We start from the raw sequence: 25,947 nt of genomic DNA, 5'->3' as shown, positions 1-25,947 counted from the left end.
ATACCAAAGACACACAACATACCAATACATAAATAATCAAGCAATGTAGAGTATTCAAAACCCATCAGAGGGCAGTTCCAAATCTGTCAGTGAAAACAGCTAATTCGAGGTTTGGTGAGACCCTGTGGATTTTATCCGGCAGCTGACTGGCTGCCAGCTCCCTGCTGGCTCCCTCCCATATGAGACGCCCCTTAAAGCTGCCTCCTCTGTTAATTTTTCTCTTTTTCCCGTCTCTAGCAGGCATTACATGATATTTAAAGGCTACTGAGTTTAAGGTGGTCCTTGAACCTAAAGTGAGAATGTTACCTTACTTTTACAAGAATGCAGAAGTTCACTTTTGATGCAAGCAATCAGTAATCAAGACTAGTGAACAGCTGTTCACAGAAAGCTATGGCCTGTTCAGCCTGCCCCTGCAGAATCCAATCTTCTAATAAAGATTGATTTATCATACCTTCATTAGAATGAAACTGTGCTAAGAGCCTATCATGAGCAAGAAAAACAAAATGCAGTCATAGCTTCATGGTAAAATATTTATTAAAATTTTAATAGTAAGTGACATGGTAAAAATAATCTCAAAATCAGAGATTTATACATCGAAATAGTGAATACAGATTCCCATGTTCTGTGATTTTTAAACAAAATAATGTTTGCTGTATTGCTATATATGTTTGCTGTATTATTATTGCAGCAACATTTAGGTTTGCAAATACACCAGAAAGTTTCGGCATTGTATTTCACACAGTGACCACATGTACTAAATATGCACAAATACACAAAGCCTGCTTATAAGACACTGCTGTTACCTCTCTGATTTTTAAAACAGAGCACAGTCAGCTTCCACAGAGGACTCACACCTATTTCAAAGGACTCAGCCTCACTCTAATACGGTATACTGTGAATTTAAAGTCAATTTGGATGTTAGTCTTCTACCTTTGATCCAGCACTACAATAAAAAGAAGTGAAACTATGAAATTAAATCTCCACAAAATCGGGGAAAATTCTTATCACGCATTTTGTGATATGAACAGTTCAAAATGCTATTTTAAAATGATGCACAACAGTTTAACCTGCTTTACCTATTTCTCTGTAGACTAATATGTCTTAAGATTAAGAAAGTTATTTTGTAGGTTGCATACAAACTACTGCTCAAAAAGGGGAAAATTCCAGTTGCCTATGGTGAGCGTTCTGGTTTCTAAGAAGAGTGAAGCATCCACATTTGGTTGACCTTATTCACGTGAGGGAGCTTAATGCCAGCACAATTATGAAAAAATATACCACATTGTTTCCCTCTTACATCTGTGTTCGTGCCATTTCTGTGCATTTGTGTACAATAATATCCCAACTTCTATTTCTGTTCTAAAATGGTGAACAAAGGGAAAGCAATGTGCTGACGAGTATAAGCAAGGAAAAGTTTAGGAAAAGCTAACCAAAGAATAGAAGTGATTTGTTAAATGAGCCTTTTAAGGACTATAACTGCAGCTATCCAGAGGCATGACCTCCATCTCATGCATATACAACTCGACCAACTGAAGCTCCACTACCATAACTTGCTATTAAATTCATGTAAGTAAGCCTCCATTGCAGAATATATCTAGCCCCAGTGCTAGCTAAGGAAGCAAGTTTGGTTCAAGCATGTATGAAACACCATAAACATTATCATTAGTCTTGACTATATATCACTATGTATCAATCATAAGGGCCCTGCACACCCCTCTTCACACTTTGTTTAAGCAAGGACTGCAGTACTGGTAAGCACAACTTACTTCAGATCACACTCCTCCGGAACTGAGCACAGAAGCAGTCACAAAAATCAGCAACGGCTCTATGGATTTGTAGAAAACAGGTCCTGAAGAATTAGCTGTTGGCTGTCTCACAAATCATGAAAAAGGAGATTTTTACCAGCCCAACAACGTTTGTTCTGTTTGGCCTTCTCAGCTGTGAACAATTATAAATCACACCTCAACAGCCCCACCAGCGGCACAGCAACACTTCCTTATAGCCACCATCTCTGTTCCTGCAGGAGGAGGTCAAAAAGCTTTTAGAAAGAAACAGCATGCAATAAAGACCTGCAGATACAAAACTAACCACTCCACCTGTGCCTGGTTCTGAACTCAGACAGCAGCAGCTTTGAATGTCATGAGAAGCCATCCATCCTACGTGCTGCGAACCAATGAGTCCAGTTTTTAATGATGGGGATCACACATCACCTCTGACACTTGACTTGAAACTAGAAACATCTCGGAAGTCCAACCAAAACCGTCATAGGTATTTCAAAATGTTTTGTGAAGTTATTTGAGTGAATACACACCTAGCAAATATTTAGCGAGTTAACTAGGATCCTAGAATGAATCACCATTACAGTGCTTCTTTAATATCTTCCTTCTACTTCTTTAATATCTTTCTTCTAGGCAAGAGTAACCACAACCCCCATTCAATTTTATCTCTCTGGTTATTCATATTCAAAATCTTTCATTCCTGCCACGAAGCCCACGGTTTGTAATATACACGCTGAAGTATCAGTTATTGCATTTTTGACAGCAAATAACCCACTGCAGTTGCTGGAGGAAGCAATCAGGCAGATTCAAAGATCACTTGATGGCAGTGTAAAGTGGTTATTGCTCCAGCCTCATTGCTTGCCACCTTAATTCACATGACTTTTATGACCTCTCGGTCCCTGCCTTTCAACACGGATATTAAACTACTTGGAAACCATCCTTGTCATTCATTTGACTTACCATACCCGCAGATTCAAGGGAGATTTATCCAGCCGAACTCCATTCAACTTTTCTCACTCCTTTTTCATTTTCAGACCTTCTTTTGTTATTATCAGCTTATTGAAAGAGATCTGCATAAACCTTTGAAAATGCACAAGTTCTAAAGCGATACGCAGAATTCAGCCCGGATCATGGGGAAGGGAGTCTTTCAGAACACAAAAATTAGGTTAAAGCTAATGCTTCGTGCTTCCAGTAGCTAGGCTATTCAATGCCTGATCTGTAAGACAACTCAGCATGCATTACGCTGGTCATGTCACATCAGTTACAAAGACCTGCAGGAGCCCGAAGCTAGGATTTAAAGGTAGGAGGATCATCATTTTCAGGGAATTTGTTACTTTTCTAATTTGCCATCAATCAGAATAGTCCCATTTTGTAACTCCAAACTGGAGATAAAAATTTGCCATAACCATATGGTAGTCCTTGCTGTTACAGGTGTTTGGGAACATAACTAATGAACCAGATTCCGCACCACAAAGTAATCTCAGTGAGCTGTAACAGTAGCAACACCACTTCCCAGGAAAGAAGGCAATCATGTTGTGGGTCCCTCCCTTCAACAGTTTCTCCTTAATATCCAGTAATAGTTCCTTAGCAATTTTATCTGCTGGAGTTGGCTAGGAGAAGCCATAAATCAGTGTTATCGTTGCCACAGATCCTCCATACATCTTCTTTTGCAGTGCAAGGCTCTCAGGAAATTGCCAGAACTTTGTGTTCCTGGAATATTTTCCATTACACAGGGGGTACCACATTGGCTTGAATTTCCCTTTTCATTTGCAGAGCCTCACATACAACAGTAGCCATATACCATAACCACAGAAGTAGGTTGCTGATTTGTCCATAATCAGGTCTGTAAGTTTGAAAAATGACTATAGAAACTTCAAAGGAAACCTATAAAACCGTATTTTAGAACTATTTATTTCCTTCTGTCTTCAAGTCATGTTCCTTCTTCATTCACAATATTAGGGAATGGTATGCTGAGGTGCCATGGAGGCTGGGAAGTGAATTATTGATCTGCTGGCAGGAGCAAAATGCTGAAGAAAGAACTTATTGAAAGGTCCTATAGGTAGGCTAGAAGAAAAAATGTATTCCCAATAGAAAAAGTACTAGCAAAAAGGGCTCACATTCCCACAAATGCAGTGTTATAAAGCTTCCCAGCACATGAATGCAAGCTACAGTCTGGAGCATTTGCTATCTTCCACAGTTTCCAGCCCCAATTCAGAATGTTATTCTATCAACCACATGAGGTGCTTTTTTTCCTTCACTGCTGATGTTTTTCCTGCAGCTGTCACAAGTTGAAAAATGTCATGCTTTACTCCGAGTGTGTATCCTCAGGTAACATTAGTATTGAGAATGTATTACAATACAGCATATGCCTGCACTTTTTAGCTTTAAGGAATAGGTTTGTCACCTTGCAAGAACCTCCTCAAAGTGATGGGTATTTATTTCATTACCGGTCACTCCGGGGTGTCACATGCTTTTGTACAAATGTTTGGAAGCAACCTAGGAATTACCTATTGATTAACATTCCCTGTGCTAATAAATATTTGCTACTTGCTCTTTCAGTGCTGCAGCAGATATACTGCAGCCTGTTTTAACCTGTTAGAATATTCACCCCATGAACAAACTGTGAACTCTCACCCCGAGCTCCTGGATTTATCTAAAAAATAAAATAATAATAATCCTACAAATGTCTAAGCATGTTTATAGTGAGTGTCATAATGGATACAGTGGATATTTAGAATTATGCTTCAGTTATCTATTCTATTCTATTCTATTCTATTCTATTCTATTCTATTCTATTCTATTCTATTCTATTCTATTCTATTCTAATTCTAATTCTATTCTATTTTTACAAAGGTAGCTGGCCTAGGACTCCACAAAGAGAAACAGAGAAATGTCTTCTTTGTATTTCATTATTAGATAACAGAGCACCACAGGGTAAAAATTCAGTACAAGACTCTCAACCAAGGTGGCTGCAGTTGCAGAGCAGTCATAGCTTCTCTCTTGTTCCATGTTCCCATGTGCCAGATCCATCTGGACCCTGATCCATCACGCGCTGATTATCTGCGTCTGGTACATGAAAACAGAACGGGAGCAGAGAACTGTACTGCAGCTAAGGAAGGTGCCAGCAATGAGGCACTGTGATTAAAGGGGCATTTATACACTGGTCCTGTCTGCTGACCCATGCGTCCAATACACAGGGTCTCACGCACAGGAGCAGCGCTGAGCCATCTGTTGTGCAACAGAGATACTGATGAAATTTTGTATATAAAGCGGTAGTTTTTTATACAATGCTTTAAGTCGGCATAAACCTGTATTGCTGCCAAAAAATGCAAGCCTGTCCTCTTCTTGCTCATTTTCTTGTTCCTGTCCTTGTGTTATCCCCCACCCCCTTGAGCTAACAAGCTTTTGTGAGATTGCCTGATGAAGCAGGGTACGGAATATATCTGGATTAAAAACGCTCTGTTTCTTGTCAGGTTGGTTTCAACCTAATTAAATTCTGAACATAATTCAGCACATAATTCACAATATGACAGTGCAAATGCTTGTGCTGACCAAGGAAGCAAGAAACATAGAGGCAGGAGAAGGGAGACCAATTGCTTCTTTTGGTGGCAGTTCTGTCTTATTCTGGTTTAAAGCAATCAGACTCTAGCTATTAGCATGCTGTTTCAAAGCTCGTCAAGACAAATTAAGAACACAGTGCCATAATGAGCAACAGTCCAACCCCCTTACCAGCCCTGACCACATTTACTCGCTCCCTTTCCTATCTAAGGATTACTGAATGTGCAGGTAAGACTGATCAATTCATTGATCCCACTGAAAACTATTATTTTTTTTTGTAAGACTGATTTTCAGCTGGAGCATTGAGCTGAACTGACTCATTGCAGAGCTACGCAGAGCTACACGACAAAGGGTGTCAGAACTCATACAGGTGAAAGAGTTCCCTTTGGGAGGCTGTAACATTCATGGATCAGCTTGTTCCAAGCCCGCAACTGCACTTTTAATATCACATTTTACTGTCTGTCTGAAGGGAAGGCTTCAATCCTAGCTTTCCAGCATTTTCAGACAAGCACCACGTACAATCACCTTTGGGATTGCTGTACATAAAAGTATCAGAACCAGGTGCTAGAAGTTCTCTGTGAGCCAGAAAGTTCTCTAGAGTTTTAGAGTCTGGAAATATTTTAAATACGTGAAACAATATAAATAGCATTTGGAACACTCCAAGTAACTCGTAAATAAAAAAGCACTAGATGGTAATTCTATTTTTTGGGTGTTTCTCAAATACATTTTCTCTCTTCTGCTATTTTAATTTTAAGCATAAAGGCTCCAACAAAGTTGCGATGCTTTTGTACATACTTAGCACCATGTCTCTCTTAAGTTTGTCAGAAAACACTTCCCAAGTTTGATAGCACAACTATAGTATTTCATATTTGTTGCCCACAGACTTAACAGTTTGAGAACAAAAGGCAAGTATCACTCTTGTTTAGTATCTTCAGGACTCCACCAGCCAGCAAACAGGGATCTCTGCAGCTGCAATGGTTCCAGTCCTTCGTCAGCCACTGACTGATGCAAATTCCCAGCAAAGCCGAAATCTGCATGCTGAAACCAAAACAGACACTGGAATTACTGCATCTAACAACCATTTTGGAATTATTTGCAAGGCTCCAGTTTATGTAAGACTGTCTCTAATTTACTCAGGAACCCATGTATAACAAAAATATTCTAAACCTTCACTCTTTCTTTCCCACGAGTTTTCTTGTTCTTCTTTCACCAGAGATAAAAGCTTAGCTTTTTAAAGTAATCAGCAAAACATATGTTCTTTATGGCTTGTAGTCTCTAGCACCAAAAAAATCTGACCTTGTAATGCTTCCTCAAAGTCCATAAAATTCTTTATAATTGCCCAAACATTATTTTAATACCTGGCTTTCCTGGTAAATAAAGCTGGCATAACAAATGACTTCAAATCCAAAGCACTGGGAGCCTGCACATGAGCTGGCAACCATTCACGTCTTGGCCCTAAAAGAGGGCACTGGACTGTCTTTCTATCTCCAGTGCTTATATCATTGTTCCCCTGTGATTTCCATCATTATTGGCTCAGCTCTTGGAAGGAAACTGGATGTCAACCTGCTCAATAGATGATTTACAAGATCTTCCTGGACAATTTCAGAAGCAGTCCTTTGATGACATACTGGCTCTACACTGTTGTGGGGCTTAGGCAGGAGTTGCCTTGTGACTAGCACGGAGATGTAGAATACCAGCTGTGTCAAGCTAAAAATTGAGTGACATGAGCAGCAGCTGTTTGAACCTGAGAACAGAAACTGAAGATTCAAACCACGTTAGAAAGAAAAAAAAAAAAAAGAAAAAAAAAAAAAGTTTAATCTGTTCATATTACAGAAGGAACAAAATAGAAAAAGACGCGTAAGTGTCTTTTTGACAGGTCTTTTCTTTAAGTAGTCTGATGTCTCAGCAGCAATTCTATATGCCAGCTAAAACACTGATGCCCGACTAAAATACACATACAAAATCATCCTGTGTACAACATATGAAAATAGGCATTAATAGGAACAAAGCAGATAACTTCAGTCCTTGGTGCTCTTTAAATACAGATAGCCATTGTCTTCATGATATTATAATTGCGAGTCTATTTCTGCCAAATGGACCGTGAAAATCAATAGCAAACTCCATTTGCTAAATAACATTTGCAAGCTTTGACTTGGCTACGGAAATTTGGACTCAGGTGGTTTGTGTAAAAACTACCAGCAAGAAGTCTGTGAAAATTCTTATTCTTGCCATGTGTTCATGGCTGTCAGCTTTGAAAGACCAAGGTCATTTTGACATCCGAAGTTCTGTATAACAAAATCGAGATTTGACCACCAGGGAAAATGTTTTTCCCTAAATGAAGGATTGGAAATAATTTCAAGTATACTCTAACTGTGCTGCTGAAGGTACGGTCTTCTCAGTAAACCAGCCTAACCTGAATACGGTCATCAAATACCCTTGTGTATTCTTTTGCAAGAATCGGTGTGCTTGGTAATGTGACTTTCGATGAGAGGTGTTCTAAAGCGAAAATCAGATCTACCCTCTTAATATTTTCAGTAACGTTTATCAGTCAGGTATAAAATTGCCTTCAGTTTCTAACTGAGAATGACTAGAAAAAGCTCAGGGAGCAGTTTGAGTCATTTCAGAAAATAATAATGATGATGATGATGATGATGATAACAACAACAACAACAACAACAACAATAATAATAATAATGTGGTTTGCTTTAATAGTTGGGTCTGGCATTCATCTATAGCTTTAACGGAATTCCCCAGGCCAGGGTATTTCTTAAAAAGTCCAGATATAGATACCTCTATGGCAACAAGTCTTTTTGGTATGAATCATTTTCCATTTGGGAAACTGGTTAAAGCAGTAATAGGAAGCACTAGCTGCCTCTTCATTATGAGACTGGGTTCGCTGTACCTTTACTAATACAGCCACGACTGCTCTGCTGCAGACAAAGAAGCACGTGCTGAGATAAACTATTCAGTCAAGAAGGCAAGGCTGCTTGTGAGGCCTTAGCACGGTGGCATGAAAGCCTGGGCAGGCCCTAGAATTCCCAACCAACCATGAGGAAGGGAGCAGGATTAACCTCCTTGGAGGCTGTTGTCATGCCTGATGAAGCAGGACGACAGGAGGAGAGGACAAACAGGAGCAGTTGGCTGCGTGCTGGCTCCCAGTTCGGCCAGGTCTGAGATGACCCCTGGCTTCCCCAGCCGTCTGCTTTCTGTTACGGCCTTGTCCTGACCTGCCTGAAAGGCAGATCTGGAAATTACATCCTTTAATTTCCAGGATAATTTTTAATTTGTATTTGTTAAGGTTAAACAAAAAAAAAAAAAATCTAAACCAGAACTAGCTATGATTAATGCCAAATTCTACTGCTTTTATTAGCAATGTTACTAGACACTAGAATTCCTATTTTTATTGGAAATAATTCTACTTTTTGCACCTTAGAGCAGAAAACTTGATGTATTATGCTCTCGCTGGTTACCAGTGGGTCAGGGCCGGGCTGTGTTTTCCTCAGACCCCCTCACCCCTTCACAAGGGGTAAACGCTGAGAGCGCACACAAACCGTAACAACGCGACAGAAATAAGTTGTGATTTCACACAGTGAGAGTCCACAGACATCCCAGCTTTTGTCAGGGTGCGTTTTATTAAAAAATAAACAAGTAATCCGGCGGTCGTAGCGCAGGTAGGACTGGAAGAGCTCTCCGGAGACAGCCTCCCCGCCCGCTGCTCCGTGAGGGGCGGCCCCGGGGGCTTCTCCTCGGGGGACGGCGGCGCCCCCCCGGCCTCGCCTCGTCCTCAGGGGCAGGTGGCGCTTGGCGGGGGGAGCCTCCATTCCTCCCTCCCTCCCTCCATTCCTCCCTCCTCTCCCCTCCCCGCGCTGCTGGCCCGGAAGGGAAGCCCTGCCCCTCCTTCTCCCCAGCCGGCTCCCAGGTGGCAGCAGCCATCTCCGCGGCTCCGCTCCACCTGTAGCGCGCCCACGGGGCGGGCAGAAGGCGAGCGGCGGCCGCCTCTCGCCTCTCCTCCCCCCCCACTCCCTCTCCCCTCCTTCGCTCCTCCATCCTTCCCTTCCCCTCCCTCCCTCCTTCCCCGCCGCCTCAGCCCCGCGGGGAGCCGGGGCAGGGCGGCCGCTTCCTCCCGCTCGGCAGCCGCGGCCCTGACGTCGCTTCCTTCCAACATGGCGAGGGCAGGTCGCTGCCGCCGACACCGCCACCGCCGCGGCTGCTGCTGCTGCTAATGGAGGCGGGCCGGGGGCGGCTCGGGGACTGAGCCTCCGCGCACACCCCGGCGGCGGGGGGCGAAGGAGGAAGAGGAGGAGGAGGAGGAAGGCTTCGCCCTCCCGCAGCCCAGGGGCTCGGCTGCCGACACAGCCTCCCCCCCACCTTGGGGAGCCCTTCCTCTGCCGGAGCCTTTCCTCGGGGCGGCCGGTGCCCCGCTCTCCCTTCCCTTCCCTTCCCTTCCCCTCCCTTCCCTTCCCTTCCCTTCCCCTCCTCCTCCTCCTCCTCGATCGCGCCCATGTATGAAGGGAAGAAGACGAAGAACATGTTCCTGACCCGGGCCCTGGAGAAGATCCTGGCCGACAAGGAGGTGAAGAAGGCGCACCACAGCCAGCTGCGCAAAGCCTGCGAGGTGGCCCTAGGTGCGTGCGGGCGGGCGGCCGGCCGGCCGGCCGAGGGGCCTTCCTCACCCTCCCCCCTTTCTCTCCTCCTTCCTCCATTTCGTGGGGAGCCGAGCCGTGACACGGATTTTTGGGGAGCAGGGTGTGTGTGGGGGTGCTTGGATCCGCACTGGGGGAAACTCGGGGCGCCCCCCGGGTGGCAGCGGCCGTGAGGGCGCTGGTGGGCTCTCCTCCTCCTCCTCCTTCCTCCTTTTTTCCTCCTCCTCCTCCTCCTCCTCCTCCTCCTGCTGGCGCTCGCAGGATGAATAGGCAGAGCCGGAGGCGCCGAGCTGAGCCGAGCCGAGGTGACCTGGAAGCAGACGGCCGGCAGGTGACAGGCAGCGGGGAGGGGACGAGGCGAGGCGGCGACGGGGGAAGGGAGGGAGGGAGGCAGCGACAGTGCCCTGGGGGGGGCCCTGTGGTAACATAGGGACACACACACACAGGACGCCCCCTTCTCCAGGTGCTGCTGTGTCCAAACCATCCGCAGAAGCAGGACAAGTGCCGGAGCCGAGGAGGAGCAGGGCTCTGAGAGCCTGCCCGGCTGGGCTGCGGCCCTCCTGGGCGAGCACCAAGCAGAGGCTTCTGCTGGGGGGTGCCCGCTTCATTTAAAGCACACGTACAGGGGTTACGGCCCTCCCGGCCTCCTGTTCGGCTCCTGGGTTTGCAGATAATTATTTTAGGAATTCCTGGTTTTTGTTGTTGTTTGTTTTTTTTTTTTTGTGCAGTAGCAACGTCTGCTCGAATAGATTCGGTCAAAGAGAGAATGCGAAACGCAACTTGGTTGCTTGCAAAATGAAGCCTGCGTAATTTCAGGCTCTCTGTTCTTAACACAATCTATTCATTTATCTTTTTAAAAACATTTTTAATGTTTTTTAAAAAAAGAACAGGACTTCTGTTGTTTTCTTTCTCTCTTTGTCTGTGAAAGGCCCAGGCAAATGGAGGGGGAGAAATGGTGGCAGCTCAACTATTTATTTATTAATAATTCAAGGAGATTGGAAAGGGTATGTCTTACATCTCTCACTTATCAACAGAATGTATTCATAATAATCTTACAATTTAGACAGATGGGATTAAACCAATAACCCTTTGGTTTTTCCATGGACCTTGTATGACGTATTCAAGTTAGAAACAGAAATATTCAGCCAGTATGTCATCCACAGAATTAGTCACCAGTATTAATCTTGAGTTACTGCTGTACTTTATCTCAGTAGGCAGATCTGTCTTAGGTTTCGTCCAGATCCCTCTCGAGCACAGCTCCATTGTGTCACGCACGTTGTGCAGCGAGCCCTCCAGATTGTGCAGTCTGCATCTTTTATCTTCTAAAGGGATCTGTGGGTGGAGACCCCCCCCCCCCAAGCACGTAACCCAGTGATCTCTGTGCTACAGCTTCATTGAAATCTTGTGGATCTAATTGCATGATTGGGCCTCAAATAGGAAAATTGTATGGTATGTGGGGTTACAAGAGAGCAAAGCAGGGAAAAAGAAATACAAGATTGTGTGTATTAGCTAATGTGTATATGTATATTAAAAAAGGCATCATCAGCCTAAGAAAAATAAAAAGTGATGTTAGTTACCACAGAGCCTTCCTGAAAATCAGTGATGGTAGATTATAGCACAATTAAATACCGGCGTTGATGGCCTGTGCATGTAGTATGGTCTGTTGTCTGGTTTTCTGTATCATGGATACCCAGTTCAGAAGTGGCAATGTGTAACTCCTGACTACAGTGCTCGCGTCTAAGCCAGCTATAAAAAGCTTTCCAGATAAAAGTAAATATCCTCCCTATTTCACATGTAGGCCAGCTGAGTGTTAGTGGCTCTGTCTTTTGTAGCGGGGTTGGAAATAGAACGCCCAAATTTTGGTCTCTCCATCCAGCTCTTCATCTCAGATTGCTTCCATCCTGAAAAACACTTGACTGGACACTTTGCCACCTTAAGCAAGGAGTAAATGCTTCTTATTCCCGAGAAACTGCTTTCTTACATAGACCAGTGAAAGTAATGATACACCTTCAATAACGTAATAAGCTAAAGTGAGTTTGGAGTTAACTCTGACAGTCTAAAGTTTTGCTGGATTTTTTTTTTAATGCTTCTTGAATAAAATGTAGCTTTTAAAAATCATGGCAAACACATCCTCAAATCAAAATAATATTTTTCAGTCTGAATATTTAATTGATTAGTCTTCACTGAAATTGTGATGTCGTACTAAACTCTTCTGTTAAGATTTTTTTTCAACTTTACAACTGTAGTGAAACGTTGCTTACTTTTAGTATAACAGATTCTGACTAGCAGCAGTTACTAATACAAAGGTGTATGTGTTTGTTTTCCTGGATATTTTGACATCATGACATAGGAAATTAAGCCTATATCTAATGATACAGGATAACGATACAGGATCTATCACATCCTATTTCTAACAATTCACCAGGTTTTGTCAGTTAATGCAGAACAGTCAACTCCAGCTTTCATGGATCCTTTCATACAAGTTTGTCCTTTATGAAAAATGTTTTCTGTGTGAGAGAAACATTTCTTTCTCTGGTCACCTAACAAAATACAGGTAATTAGGAACTTCACGTTTTGTACTTGGAGAGCAGCTGCTTTTAAGCTATGTAAGGAATGAGTTTATCTTTACAATTGTCTATTTGCAGAGCATCAGGCAGCGAGCTGCAGGTTTGGAATTAGAATTCCTTTCACAGCCAGTTCCCTGCACTGCTGTTTCTGTGTTGGTTTTGAGCCATACTACAGTCGAGGAAACTTTACAGTAAACACACTGCATTGTGCATAGTCCATAAAAGGTCTGGGGGGGGGGGGGGAACAACTCCCTAGTTGAATATAAAGTTTTTAATAGAGTGAACAGAAACGGTTAGTGCTTTGTCAGAGTCCAGGGTGTGGATTTGTCTGCCTGGAAAGGTGGCTTAGAGCAGGACTGAGCTGAGCAAAACATAATTCCCTGTTATAAAGACTGCTCGATCATGTGCAGACTGGGAACTCAACTCGCTTTAAAACCCCAAACTGCAAAAAATGAAAACGATACAAGTAAGGAACTGGTACATCCTTTAAAGGAAGGTGTTCTTATTTTTTCTGAGAAAAGGTGAAGTTAGAAGTAGAGCTCTGATTGCAGAAGGGGGAAGATTTATCTTTACTTGCACAGGTTGCTGGATGGCCTGGGACTGTCACCGGCATCATTTTCCCTGTTGCTCTTTTTTTTTTTTTTTTTTTTTTTTTAACCCTTCTTAGTGTCATTTTCTCATGTCCTGTGCATACATAGATACTCATGCTCTAGTAGCCAAGCAAGCTGGGTTAGTAGTCAATATTGAAGCGCATGGACCTGATGCCAATGCTGAGTGCACTGCAAGTTTAGGAAGTTTTTTCATCAACAGTCAAAGACGCCTTTTTGACGACAATTACAGTCTTCTGGATTTAATTTTACTGGAGAAGTGTTGAATGAGCAAAATTTCTGTTCATAGTTTGGGTAATGTCTCTCTCTTCTTGATAGACTGCATTTCATTTTTTATCAAAATCAGTTGTCCTTTTTAGAAGCAAACCCCGAGTTTTTAGAGCTCTTTTCTATGGAGATCGGCATGGGATTGTACCATTGTCTGTTGTCTGCATGCACGATAGGCGTTTACTTTCACAATGCACAAGTCACCATTGTCCACGCAAAGTTTATTCGCTGGCTGTAATTGTTCTTCTGAAACACATTTCAGGGTAAGCAAGGAGGATAAATGGAGATGTTTTGCTCATATAAAAAGAGACATTAAAAAAATCCTTAATGTTGCAACTGCCCTTCCCTGTTGCATGCTGTGCTTGGGCTTTAACCAGCAGGGTTTGCGTGGTTCACATCTCGTGCACTCTGCAGGGGTTTCAGGCCTGGTAACAGTAAGGTTTAGGTGGCCCCATAAACTGCTTTTCAGGTTGCCTTCTGCATTTGAGGTGTAAAGTGCTGCTGATGTCAAATTTATGGGGCTAATTTATGAGAAGCAGTGTACAGTGGGAAGTGTCGTTGTTGGAAACGTAATCAGTTGTTGGCTGAGCAGAATGGCAGTGCTGACAAGCCTTAAGCTCCCTTGGGAAAGGGAATGGTTGGCAGGGTGTGCTCACAAACGTTTTTGTAGAAAACAAGGTAGATCGTATTTGGGTTGGGAAAATGGCAAATGAGTAGCAAATAATTGCTTTTTGTCTTAGAATGAAAAAAAAAAAGGTACTTTTTTTTTTCAGGTGGAACTCTGACTTTACATGTAAAATACACCCTCAATTAAAGATCTTGGTATTTTGAAAGTTTTAATGCTGTTTTTCACTATCTTTTAAAAATCTAACTGTGAGAGACTTTAACACATCTTTGTATCACAGGGCAGCTTTTAAATATATCTGTTCTGCTGCTTATTTTAGAGCAGTGATTGAAATGTTGAAGCCTAAAAAGAAATGTTGTTGTCATGTGACTGCTGTGCATTTATTTCTTATAATGAAATGTGTTTCCCGTTTGGTGGTGGATTTTTTTCTAAATTGATCCTTCTGCAAAACGTTTTCTGGTATGTTATTTCTCTAATTGTCATCTTTTTTTTCTCTTCCATTGGTTTTCATCCGTATTTCTTGCTTATCTCCAGCTCGCCACTGCTTCATTTATGTTTTTTGGCATGACAACAGTATCCCTTCTTGCAGGTTTTAGTCATATAAAATTAAAAATGAGAAATAACTTGGCCATTGACATCAAATACATGTTTAAACCTTTTCTGGAGGCTTTCAGGGAATAACCAGGATTGAGGTAGCATTTTGATAGCATGCTGTTCAATGCCCTACCTTGTTCAGCTGTCAGGGAGGATGGTTTCATGGGTGTTTACAGACAGGGAGCGTGAGCCAGGGGTATTTTAGTCAGTCTCTTTCCTGTTTGGAGGGAAACTCCGAGCTGAAATCATGGGTTTGCAAAGGCCAAGATGAGGAAGCATTGACTTTTTGGGGGGCAACCTGGCTGTCTGGTTTGGGTTTGTCACTGGTGTTCATATTTTTAAATCTTTGCTGAGTTAGTACCTCAAAGTAAACAAATGCTGCCACAAATCTCCTTCAGTTCTGTGAAAGCCAACAGTAGGTCGGTGACTATGACTTAAAAAAAGCATAACAAAACTGTTTTTTGTTTCCTGCATCAAGCCATCGAGTTTTCCTGTGTGGTGTGTGAGTTGATGGGTTGCTGGGAGAAGGTATTTTGGTCTGGGAAAGACAGCTGAGCATCGGAGGGATGCACGTCAAGGCACTTGTCTGGGAAGGACAGTGATCATCAGGGCCTGAAGTGACTTGGGAAACACAGCTGCACATTTAGAGGAGGCAGGAGAGAGGTATCAGAGAAACAGAAGCAAGGAAGAAGCTTTCATCTGGTAGAGGAGGCGAAAGTGCATTACGTGGGTCTACAAGCAGAAAATATGTGACCTGGCTGTGCCAGTCAGACAGGTACGGGGCAAGTCATCTGTGCACAGCTGGCAGTGCCACCATGCCCTTTCCGTGAGTAAACAGAAGAAACTGTAGGTTATTGTTGGGCAAACCAAATCTCAAAGTAAAATACAGCACATCCAGAAAGTCTCCATATAGCCAGGGAAGACAAAAAATACTCTTGTGGGATTATATGGAAAGAGAATATTGTACAAGGACAGTCGAAGAAATGAAGTTTGGGTGAATTGAACTGTGCTGGTATGCTTTGTTTCTGTGAAACTCACCTGGTGTCAGTACTTCAAACTTATATATGCTGGGTTTTTTGTTTGTTTGGGTAGTTCATAGCTATCTTCATGGATACAGGGGACTGTTAAAATAACTGTTTTGAGGAATAAGGTAGATGGATACTTACATGCTACTTCACATCTTGAGTGTAAATGTAAAAGAGCCCCTAAAAATAGGCCTGTCAAGTCCCAGGAGTTTGAAATACCTGGCAGAACTCCATTATTGATTTCCAATACGTCTCAGGACACTGAGAAAACTCCAAAGGACGGGAGGAAATCTACTACTGCGCCAGCGCTGTTAAAAGGCTGAACGGGTTGACTTAGGTAATTGCTGGGGGACTGGCCTGATGTTGGTCCCAGGCAGGGAAGCGGAGCAGCTGACACGAATGTGAACAAAACTGCCAGTCAGCAACAACTTGAGAAAGATTTAACGTCCCCCTGTCCTGTCTTCCCACCCTCCAAAAAAACAAACAAAAATTCTACTAGGTTAAGTTTTTAGAATAAATCAGAAGGAACCTCCTCCACGTTTGTCTTCTGTAACTGCTGTGTTGTTCAGTTCTTAATTTTACAAAATAAGAAGTAGTAATTGTCAAACTGGTAGGAAATACTTTGTTTGAATTGATAACATTTTATTTGAATTGTTAAATGTTGACAAATTTTGTTCTGCCCCCCCATGTTGCTTCTTTTCACTGTATCCTAGCTTTAAGGTACCCTTCTTGGTATTGGGGATTTTTCTTGTGTTTCTTTGTGGGCTTCTGGGTTAGATGATGAGCTTTGAGTTGGGGGAGCAAGAGATCTTAAAAGAACTTGAACTCTTGAGAAACATGAGCTCTTGCTATGATGCTGTAGCTTTGAAGCCTGGATAGCAAATGGGAAGGTTCTGCTGACTCCACACCTGGTACAGCTTTTAGAGTAATGTTACTCCTGGTTCCAGCAGCGTGTGGATTTTATTATCTGGAGACACGCTTGAAGAGCCACATAGGGAGAAAAAAACCAACAAAACAAAACACAGCACAAGAGTTAAGTTCCTTAAATCCGCTGCTCCTGTTCTGGGTAGGAAAATAGTGGGCTGGTTTTATGAGTATCACGTCCTGTTTTGGTTTTCCCCCTAAAGTGTGTTTGAATTCGAGGAAAAATTGTTTCAGAGTTGTCTTGCATCTGGCTGTGGGAGTTTGTAAAATGCAGTCCCACTGGATGCTTCCTCTTAATCCAGAAAAAAAAAAGGCACACTTGATTTCATGGGAATTGTATGAAATAGTGCTTCCGCTCGTAAGCACAGTCCCAAGAAGCTTGCTTGCTTATCTGTTGGGGAGGTGCTGTTTGAGGTGGATGTGCACTCGCACACACACAATAACAAATAAAACTTTCATTTTGAGAGGGAATTTCATTTCCTTCTTAGTCACCTGCCCACTGATCTTCCACTCTTCAGGGCTGACAAATACCGACAGCTTCCTGAACTGAGCGATTGCTGCTGCGCATGAGTGTTTATTCTGCGAAGCGGGCCACTCCTAGCTTCTTTCTAAGCTGTGAGCAAACACACACTTGCTGGTGAAGGATCCCTAAGCAGTAATGTGTTTGATTGCAGTGTTTGATTAGATTTCTAAAATACCTCCTCGTTCAGTTGTTTTAATCTATGCTATCCTCCTGTGATTTGGGGGGATTGAACAAAAGCACAAGTTTTCAATAGCATCTTGGGGAGACTTGAAAAGAAAAAAACTTTGAAACAGATTTGCACTTCACCAAAGTCGCCTTTGTTTTCTGCAAGCATATTGCTCTTGTGTTATTTAATTTTCTGCTAATCAGAGTTCGTTCTAATTGTTTTATCTAACCAGCTTTTTTTGTGTGTGTGATGCATGTCTTTTGTATCACATATTTGCCTTATACTCCAGATTTTTACTGTAAAATTACATACACATACAAACAGCTAAATTTTACCAAAACCAAGAGTTTTTAGGGCGTCACTGATCACTGGCATGACTGCTGTAGACTTTTCTTTTATTGTCTTGTCTTTTCTTTTTTGTTGATTTCAGTTCAGAATGTATTATTTTTATTCCCCCCCCGACTTTTCTGGTACCCCACGCACTACGTAAACTAATCCGGTATGAGATTGCATGGTTATTGATGTTACCCCATTTACTACTTAGGTTTTGTTCAAATGTGCAATGTCTGCGGTCTACTCCTTAATCTTTTTTCATTTCATGTATTTCTTGGGTCAGAAAAAACAGGAAGATATTCTAAAGAGAATTGAAAATAATATAGGTTTTCATGTAAGCAGGGTTTATTCAGTCTGTGTTTTGTGTCTGTTCTCAAGCACAAGGGGAGATAAATATGAAAAAGGTGATCCATTGCTAATGCAAATTCTGCACTCGTCTTCAGCGCTTGCTGTTCTGATAATCTTAACAGGTTTTTGGAACGTTACTCTGCATTTTGCTTACAAATAACAGTGCGACTAGGTGTGTAAATACTTCATGGCAACAGATTTCAGTCAGTGCTGGATACAGAGAAGCTTTACTACTTTTTTACTTGGTGTAAATGCAGGGATCTCAAGCGTCCATGAGCACTGCAGATGTTTCTGAATAACCAGGAATGTTTGATTAACCCCTGTGCTTCAGGATTGCAAAGTGCAGCTTTGCAGTTAGAGAGAAACTGGGGAGAACATACATAGAGAGTTTCAAATTGTGATCAAAATGTTGGGGTTTACTAGGAAGATGTTAAATAACATTTCGTTCGACAGGGCTCAGCTGTCCAGGTACAGTTGAGGTATGCTTACGCAATTTTAAATCAATTCTGCAAATTAAATACTAAATAAATCATTTTGTGATGTAAGTAGGGTGGCACTTGGATTTCTTTGATGGCTCCAAATCACATTAATTTTAAAACTGTGCTACAAATTAAAATGGCTGTACTTGAACAAAAATTTGTATTTTTAATGCAGGTAATAAGCATAAAGCAATGGTAGTGGCCATTGAAAGCAAGATGTTTTTTGTGAAGGTGTGGTCCTGTTGTGTGTAAAACATAACACACAAGTGCATGCCTCGCACACAGCCTTTCAGGTTCTAGCAGTGTGTGTGAAGGTCTGGATGGTGCTGTTGCACATACCAGGAGCTTTGCAGCTGGCATAAAATCAGGTGGGTTTTGCAGGGGCTCAGGAAAGCTGGAAAATCCAGTCTGAACTCAGCGTGCTTCATTTGGCTAATGGACCGTGACATCTGCAAGAATGCAGTGCTGGATCTTGTGGGGTATATGGGAAAGCGGATAGGAATTAATTAACTTCTGTTTTCATTACTCTGAAATGGAAACAGAGCTTTATAACTGCTATATGCAAAGCAGCTAGAATAGGACAGCCGTGTTTGCATAAAATTCCAAAAGCTGGGTAAAGATCGCCTAAGTGCCTGAGAAGCATGATTAAAATTTTCTTTAGCTGCGGTGAATGAAACTCTTAAATGTTTTCTCCTCGTAATTTAGGACATGACACTTTCTTTTGTGTGCTTGTGTGCTCAAAATTACACATTTAAATAGATCTAGACTGCTTAGAGATTTTGCGGTGAAGAGTTTTCTTTGAAATGCTCTCTCATGCTTGGCACAACTATGGGGAAAATAGACTGTGATGGTTAGCAGTTTGGAGGAGCTGTAGAGGAGCTGTGCCTTAGAAGCAGAAAGGAAAAGGAGATAAATTTGACCTGCATCCTAGAATCTGTATACTTCAGCTCCTGTCAGAAATGACATGAAAATTCTCAACATTCCTTTCATTACATTGAAGGAGAACCAGCACTTGGGCCATTTGTTCCCTGTTCTCCATTTCACCTGAAAGGAAAAGCTGAGGTCTGTCTGCGTGGTTGCTCTCCAGTCCTTCCAATGATGAACTTGAGGCAGGTGGCACTGCACTGAGATGTTTCCTACCTACCCCTAGAGTTTCTGTTATGGATCTGGGTAGGATTCCACTTGAATGACATCCTCCAAACCAGAAAACCTCCTCCTGCCTCAAGCCTCTCTTTGAAACTGGATCAGAGGCAAGGCTGGGGTCAGAGTGAGGCATCTTCACAATGAAAGGAAGGGTTTTTCTATGGAAGAACAATACAAGGATAATTTTGAGGAGCTTTTTAAAAATGTTAGTAGTTCATCTACCTTTTATTAACAATATCTATTTTTTTTTAAAAAAGCTTGAACAGCAGAGATTAGACATAATCTAATAGATGTCTGTGATGATCCACACTTGTATGCATTTGATCCCAAATAGACTGCCTAGAAATAGCCACTGAGTTATGCTCTGGTTTCTGAAATATGAGGAAACTTCCATCATTCTTGCAACAGCAAATAGCTAGAAAGACCAAATGCCCTTGTATAACAAAGACAATGATTTTGGAAATTCTTCTTCTAGTTTGTAACAGAGTATATTTTATCTTGCATGTGACAAAGCCTTGAAAGAACAAGTAGGAGGGACACAAACTCAGTGCAGTAGAAAGTGTAGGTAATTGCTGTTACACAGAAATGCTACACGTTTAAAAAATCAGCTGTGCTAGTCAATGCAAGCATAGTTTGTAGCAGTCATTTATTATGAACTCTTGGACCCAGTTAATACTGAACTGAATGCCTTAACAGTTGTTCTTCATGGCTGCAGTAAGCAGGGGTCAAAGAAGTACTTCACTGTAAGACAGCATACAACGTGGATGGACTTAACGATACCATGTGCTGGTGACCTTTTGTAAGTATTCTTCCACACATCTTCTGATCTCAACCTGAGAAAAGAAGGAAAAGTCGTCATATGAGTAGTTGGCTCAATTTAAGCAGCCTGGACTTCCGAAGTATTTCTTTGAGATGTGAATGAGAGATAGGAGATGGGGAAGTAAAGGTTCCATTGTATTAATAATGTCATGCATATGGGGCTGGAATGAAAGGGGCAACACTGGAGCTTTCATGGCGCTTCCATGCTCATATTCTTAATTCTCGTGTTCATTCATCTTAGTCTGAGCTGCTTCCTGTATCAAAATGTAATGAGGAAATCACAGAATCTTTAATAATAGCATGATCGCTTTGAAAGCTTCGTTTGAAAGATCTCACTCACATCAGGACTTTTGATTTCAAGTTTGAGCTTTCAACTGCAAATGGGAATTTTTGCTCAAGTGAAAATTACAGAGCTGGTATGGCTGTGGCCTTTTTTGGAGGCATACCAGAGACATAAAAATAAACTTCAGTCTGCACTTCTTTGTTATTCAGTATATTCTTTTCCTCTTAAATGTGGTTTGACAAAGTTTATAGATAATCATTAAGTTATGGCTGTCTTGTATCTCTGGAAAAGATGCTGTTATGCTTTTCATGTGTTTCAGAGCCATGGCGAGGGGGCAATGGCAGAATGCTTTTTAATTAGAAGTGTGCCAGTAGCATAATTCATGTATGGACTCTCATGTGACCTTTACAGTTTCAGTGCTTGAAATGAGTAAAAGTCTTGCAGCATCATTTGTTTTGCTTCTCATTTTTTTCATTCCTACTTGTAGATTGCTTTTGAAGTGAGCAGGCCACTTAATGGGAACTGTGCATTTTGACCATTTCTGAAGGTATCGTGGAACTTCATTCCAGTCTGAAACGAAGAATAGAAATTCTGGGACTTTTGGAAATAGCTAGTTTAAAAGGCAATTTAAAAGAACAAAAAATTTCAATGAGATCTCTACAGCGGGAATGGTTAAAAATAAAATGTAGATCTTCCCATATTTCAAAGGGATCTTCCAGTTTCATTCTAGCTTTTCCTAGCAATTCACACTGCACAGGATTTATTGTCCTAGGTTGTGTCTAGTCTTCAACGATTCATGCTGTTTGTTGCTTAACATTAACAGAAAGGTATGTGAAACCTTCTCCTAGACACTGAAAACATTACAGCAAATGACTGCCCTTGTTGTCAGGTCGCTATCTAAAAGCAGTTTGATCAGTTTTGACTCCGGATCTTATTTAAATAAAACAAAAGGTTCTGAAGAAACCCATCAAAATAAACAGCTTCTTTAAGATAAGTATGTTCACGTGCCTGGCTTGGAATAATCATCATTAGATGCCAGGGTTTGTTTTATTGCATGAGCCTAGTCTATATGCTTATTGCACATATTTAATAACTTGTGTTGATGGAGGGGACATGGCTTTTCTTACCTTGGGTAAAGTGTGAAGGTGTACATAACAGTAGCTCGTGGTAGCTGTTTCTTTAAAGTATGGATTAAGGACGGGTCATCATTGGTATGCACGTGTGCTTACTCCTGAAAGAAACTTTCAGAACGAATGAGGATGTTTGACGGATCATGGTACCTGGCAAAGTATTAATGAAGAGGTGGACTGTGAAAAATAGATGTCTGGCTTTTGTGCATGCTGCCAAATGGTCCAGAAACAAGACCAAGAGCATAATGATGGTCTTGTTCTCCTGCAGCAGCAGCCTGTCCTTGCCAGAATGAGTACAAGGCATTAGTAAAACATTTATTTTAGTCTTCAGTTGTGACCAGTGAAGCAAATATGCAAAGCAGAAAATAACAGAGAAGTCCCAAGAAAGACTTTCATAATTAGGTAACTATGTCAAAAGCAAATGTATGTGCAGTTGCCTGTGAATGCCAGACGTCTTTAAAAATGGTCACCTCGAATATCAGCGGTTCTAAAATGAGATGCTATTTTAAGAGGTCAGGAATGTGGAGGGATTATCTATGGAAAAGTTGTAGTTATGCAGCGTTAATTATGTGGGTATGAACATTTCATGTGCTGTACTTTCCAGAAAGCTTAGTCATATTAGGTAAATAAACAAACTGCAGTTACAGGTAACATTGAACAAGCAGCTCTCGAGTCCCACTCGAGCAGGAACTGGTTCAGGATGTACCTTCTGGAGACCTGGTCTGTAATTGTGAGCCTTCTCATCGTGACATGCTCAAGTGTATGCTAAAATATCCTCAAATCCAGCTTCATAGTCATGAAAACGACACATTAAAACACATCTTTTTATTTCTAAAAAGTAATAAAGAATTGAGGGCACTTGGAAGGGAGCAAAATGTTAGCAGCTAACAGTGATTCTTTGTCATGTGCTTTGTCAATGCTTAGAGTAACTGTATACCAGCTATTAATAAAAGCTTATGAAAAGCCTGTGATAGAGTCAGTATGAATAAATAGCAAGAAAAAAATGGACCTATGTCTGTACAGCCTGTAGATGATGATAACATAACAGAAGCATACGAGGAATATAAAGGTTTTAAAGGGAGACCAAAATCTACATGTATTTTTTGCCTTGTTGTATATGGAAGCTGAGGAAGCTTCTCACAGAGAAATTCCAAGCAATGAGTTAGAAGAATTTTCCCAATTAGAAGTTTAATCCAAAAGTGCTTAGAGAATAAAGAAGCTGGTAAACCTCAAGAGCTTCGGACTGGCAAATCTGAATCGTAACAAAGAATGAAGCTGCTGGAGAACAGAATGGTGCGTGTGCCACGGCGAGGAAGCATCAGCACATACTTCATGGGGGAGACCTTACCATCCCGGATCTGTAAGGCAGCATCAGCAAATGTGTAGATAAGCACGTGGTAGTCCAGTTGTACAGTACCCTCAGATCCACTGAACCATAACCAGGTTGCTCAGCCACGGCTCTTAAAGGTACTGAGCTGCTGGGGAGTAAACGTGATGTTTTCCCAACTGAGTGGTATTACAGCTCCGTAGAGGTTCGTGCTGTTTTGGGGTGAGTTGTGAGGCGACAGAGGTTGACAAAAGTAAATATTTCCAGGAGCAAAATCAATCTGTTGCAACCTGTAGTTGTGTTACACTGATCCATATGTGGAGAAAATGGCAGGAGTGGTGATAAATGCAAACTAATCCATCCGCACAGGAGAGGGGAGGTGGAAGGAGGTTTGCTGGTCTAAATTGTGTGCACGCACAGGCTCTCAGTAAGACTTTTATCTGTTGGTGAAAAAAGAATTGGAGTTGCTGAGAGGGATTCAGTGGAAATATTGATTCCTTTTTCAAAAAGACAAATAGGAAAACAAGAAAGAAAAAAAAAATGAAGCTGTAAAATGGCTTTATAAAGATATCATGTATTCCATACGTAGTTCTGCTCGCTGCTGTCAGCCGAAGAGATGGTGGAGTTAGAAAAGATGCATAGGAGGTCAACAAGAATGATCAAAAGTATTCCAGAAGGTATCGAGTAGACTATGCCTCTTGCTTCCTGGCATTAAAAAGCAAGGAAGATGGAGGTAGAGGAAGTCTGTGAGATTGTAAGTGACACAGACAAGAAGGGAGAATGGTTAATTGTAATTTCTCATTATGCAGGTATGGAGAACCTTTAAAGAAGTCAGCTTATTTAAAGTGAAACAAAAAACACTATTGCCTGCACCTTCTAATTACATTGATCCCCAAAGTCGAAATGGCTCAAGTGATTACAGGGAAACTTAGCAGGCGTTGTCAAACCTGAAGGAACCGTCCTTGTGCAGAAGAGCATGAGCCAGGGGTGGCTTGGTGCTGGTAGGAGGGGCAGCTGCAGCATTCTTGCCCTGCTTTCATCATCCGCATTTCCTTAAGCTTATGCTCTTGGCTTCTCATGGCAGCAAACTACAGGTTAGTTGTCAGGGGGTTAGGAACAATTTGCTGTACTTGTATTTTTCTGGCCAATCCAGTTCACTGTCGTTAGTTCTGGTTTTTGGGTTTGCTCTCCCAGTTTTCAGAGCTTACGACACCGCTCTGCTTATGCAGCTCATCAGACATTCATTGGCTGGCAAGCTTAATTAGTTGCCATTGTGCCTCTTATTTGAAATTTACGCTCCTTTAGCTCATTACATCTGCAGTCTGTGGTGAAATAGCTTTTGAGCTGGGTAGAGCAAAAGTTCAGAATTGTTGTTACTAAATCGTCTTTGAGTTTTTTGTTGTTTTATGTGTTAAAACGCACGCTTAACTACAAAGGAAAGAGTGTTTTGTTAGCTAAATGTATTCAAGCTCCTGCATGAAAATTCCTGTCTCATGACATGCAATTATAGTAAAAACACTGCTTTTCTGGGAATGGCATCATGAGCTGAAGGTATACTAATTCTGGAATGAAACTTTGCATGTAGGTGTAAACAGCTGTGTTGTATCTGAAGCAGGAAGAACAGGATGCTTGTGTAACGCAAGGAGAGCTGAAGTGGTGCAAAATATGCTACAGCTTCATTTTCTAATTAATACTTCATCACAAAGTTTTATTCTTAAATAAGCCAACTACATAGGTGAAATGGTCTTTTTTTATATATATATTTGACTTTATCTTATATAGTATTGTATTTGCATAAAATCCCGCATTTGCAGCCGTAATGTTGTTGTTAAAATGTTGGGACTGATGCTAAAGAAAAACTGAGGAGTTGGCTTTGTGACTTAAATGCACGTTATCTGTCATTTGTTCTTCTGCTCCTGTGTTGTTGGTCCTGTCACAGGACCATAAGCTCTTGAAACAGAACTCAGTTAAAAAGTAAGATGCTGAAGGTTAGGGGGTCTTCGTGTGCATCGGGTCTGCCACATGTCCCTGACTGTCCTGGTTGGCTCTGTGCTGCCTTTGGAGAAAGGCTCAGCAAGTCCTACAGCACACCACGTGGCTTTCTCGGCTGCTGATTGCTGGAACAACCTGCCTTACGAGAGGTTAGACAGCATACATGGAAGCACACAGATGGAAATATCTTAATATCAAACCAGATCCTACCTTGACCGTGATAGTTTGTGTTTCTGGATGTGGGTTCTGTTAAGTGATTGGGATGTTTCATTCAATACACACAAAAATATTAATATCAATTGAATTTTAAGAGTTACTCAGATACGTAAGAGAATTGCTTCTGTTGAGCCTTTTATTTATCTCACTGTTTGACTGCAAAGGAATACGGATGAAGTGTTCTTGTGTAACAGAGGTATTTTAGAAAGGTATAGAGCAAAATCAGAAAAATGTTGATTATGTTGAAAGCAGGGCCTGAGATTAGATTGAGGGCTGTCTCAAGCAGTAGTGTATTTGCAGTGGGGCACTGCCACTTCTCTGGGCAGCCTATTACAAAAAGGTAGGAAAGTGGCAGCAGCACATCAGCCTATGCAAAAATTTCTCTCTCATGGGGATGTATACAACAGAAGACACCAGCAATTATATTACACATGGGTGAGGTAATTTCTTACTATCGAGTCTCTGTTGTTTTTTTTTTTTTTTTTTTTTGAGTCAAGCTGCTCGTGTTTGCCTCCTTTGAGCTTAAAAGGTCAGACTTAAAGATGATCTTCAGAAAGAAGCAGCTCATTGTGTCCCTTCAGATGAAGGATGGATTCGGAAGC

The 25,947-nt window shown here is 41.7% G+C and overlaps 1 protein-coding gene across 2 annotated transcripts in view; it reads left to right on the top strand.

Annotated features, from left to right (window-relative positions):
* Window positions 1-9,292: 9,292 nt before the first annotated feature.
* Window positions 9,293-25,947, top strand: part of ARFGEF1 (ARF guanine nucleotide exchange factor 1) — a 90,798-nt gene continuing 74,143 nt past the window's right edge. For both annotated transcript variants that reach the window (XM_082754054.1, XM_082754055.1), the window contains exon 1: window positions 9,293-9,958. In XM_082754054.1, the coding sequence (XP_082610180.1) occupies window positions 9,835-9,958 (124 nt within the window). In that variant the 5' untranslated portion in view covers window positions 9,293-9,834. The remainder of the gene's footprint in view (window positions 9,959-25,947) is intronic.

The sequence above is a fragment of the Aythya marila genome (genome assembly GCF_965140915.1).
Source record: "Aythya marila genome assembly, chromosome: 2".
NCBI lineage: Eukaryota > Metazoa > Chordata > Aves > Anseriformes > Anatidae > Aythya > Aythya marila.
This window is presented reverse-complemented; position numbering and strand designations above follow the sequence as displayed.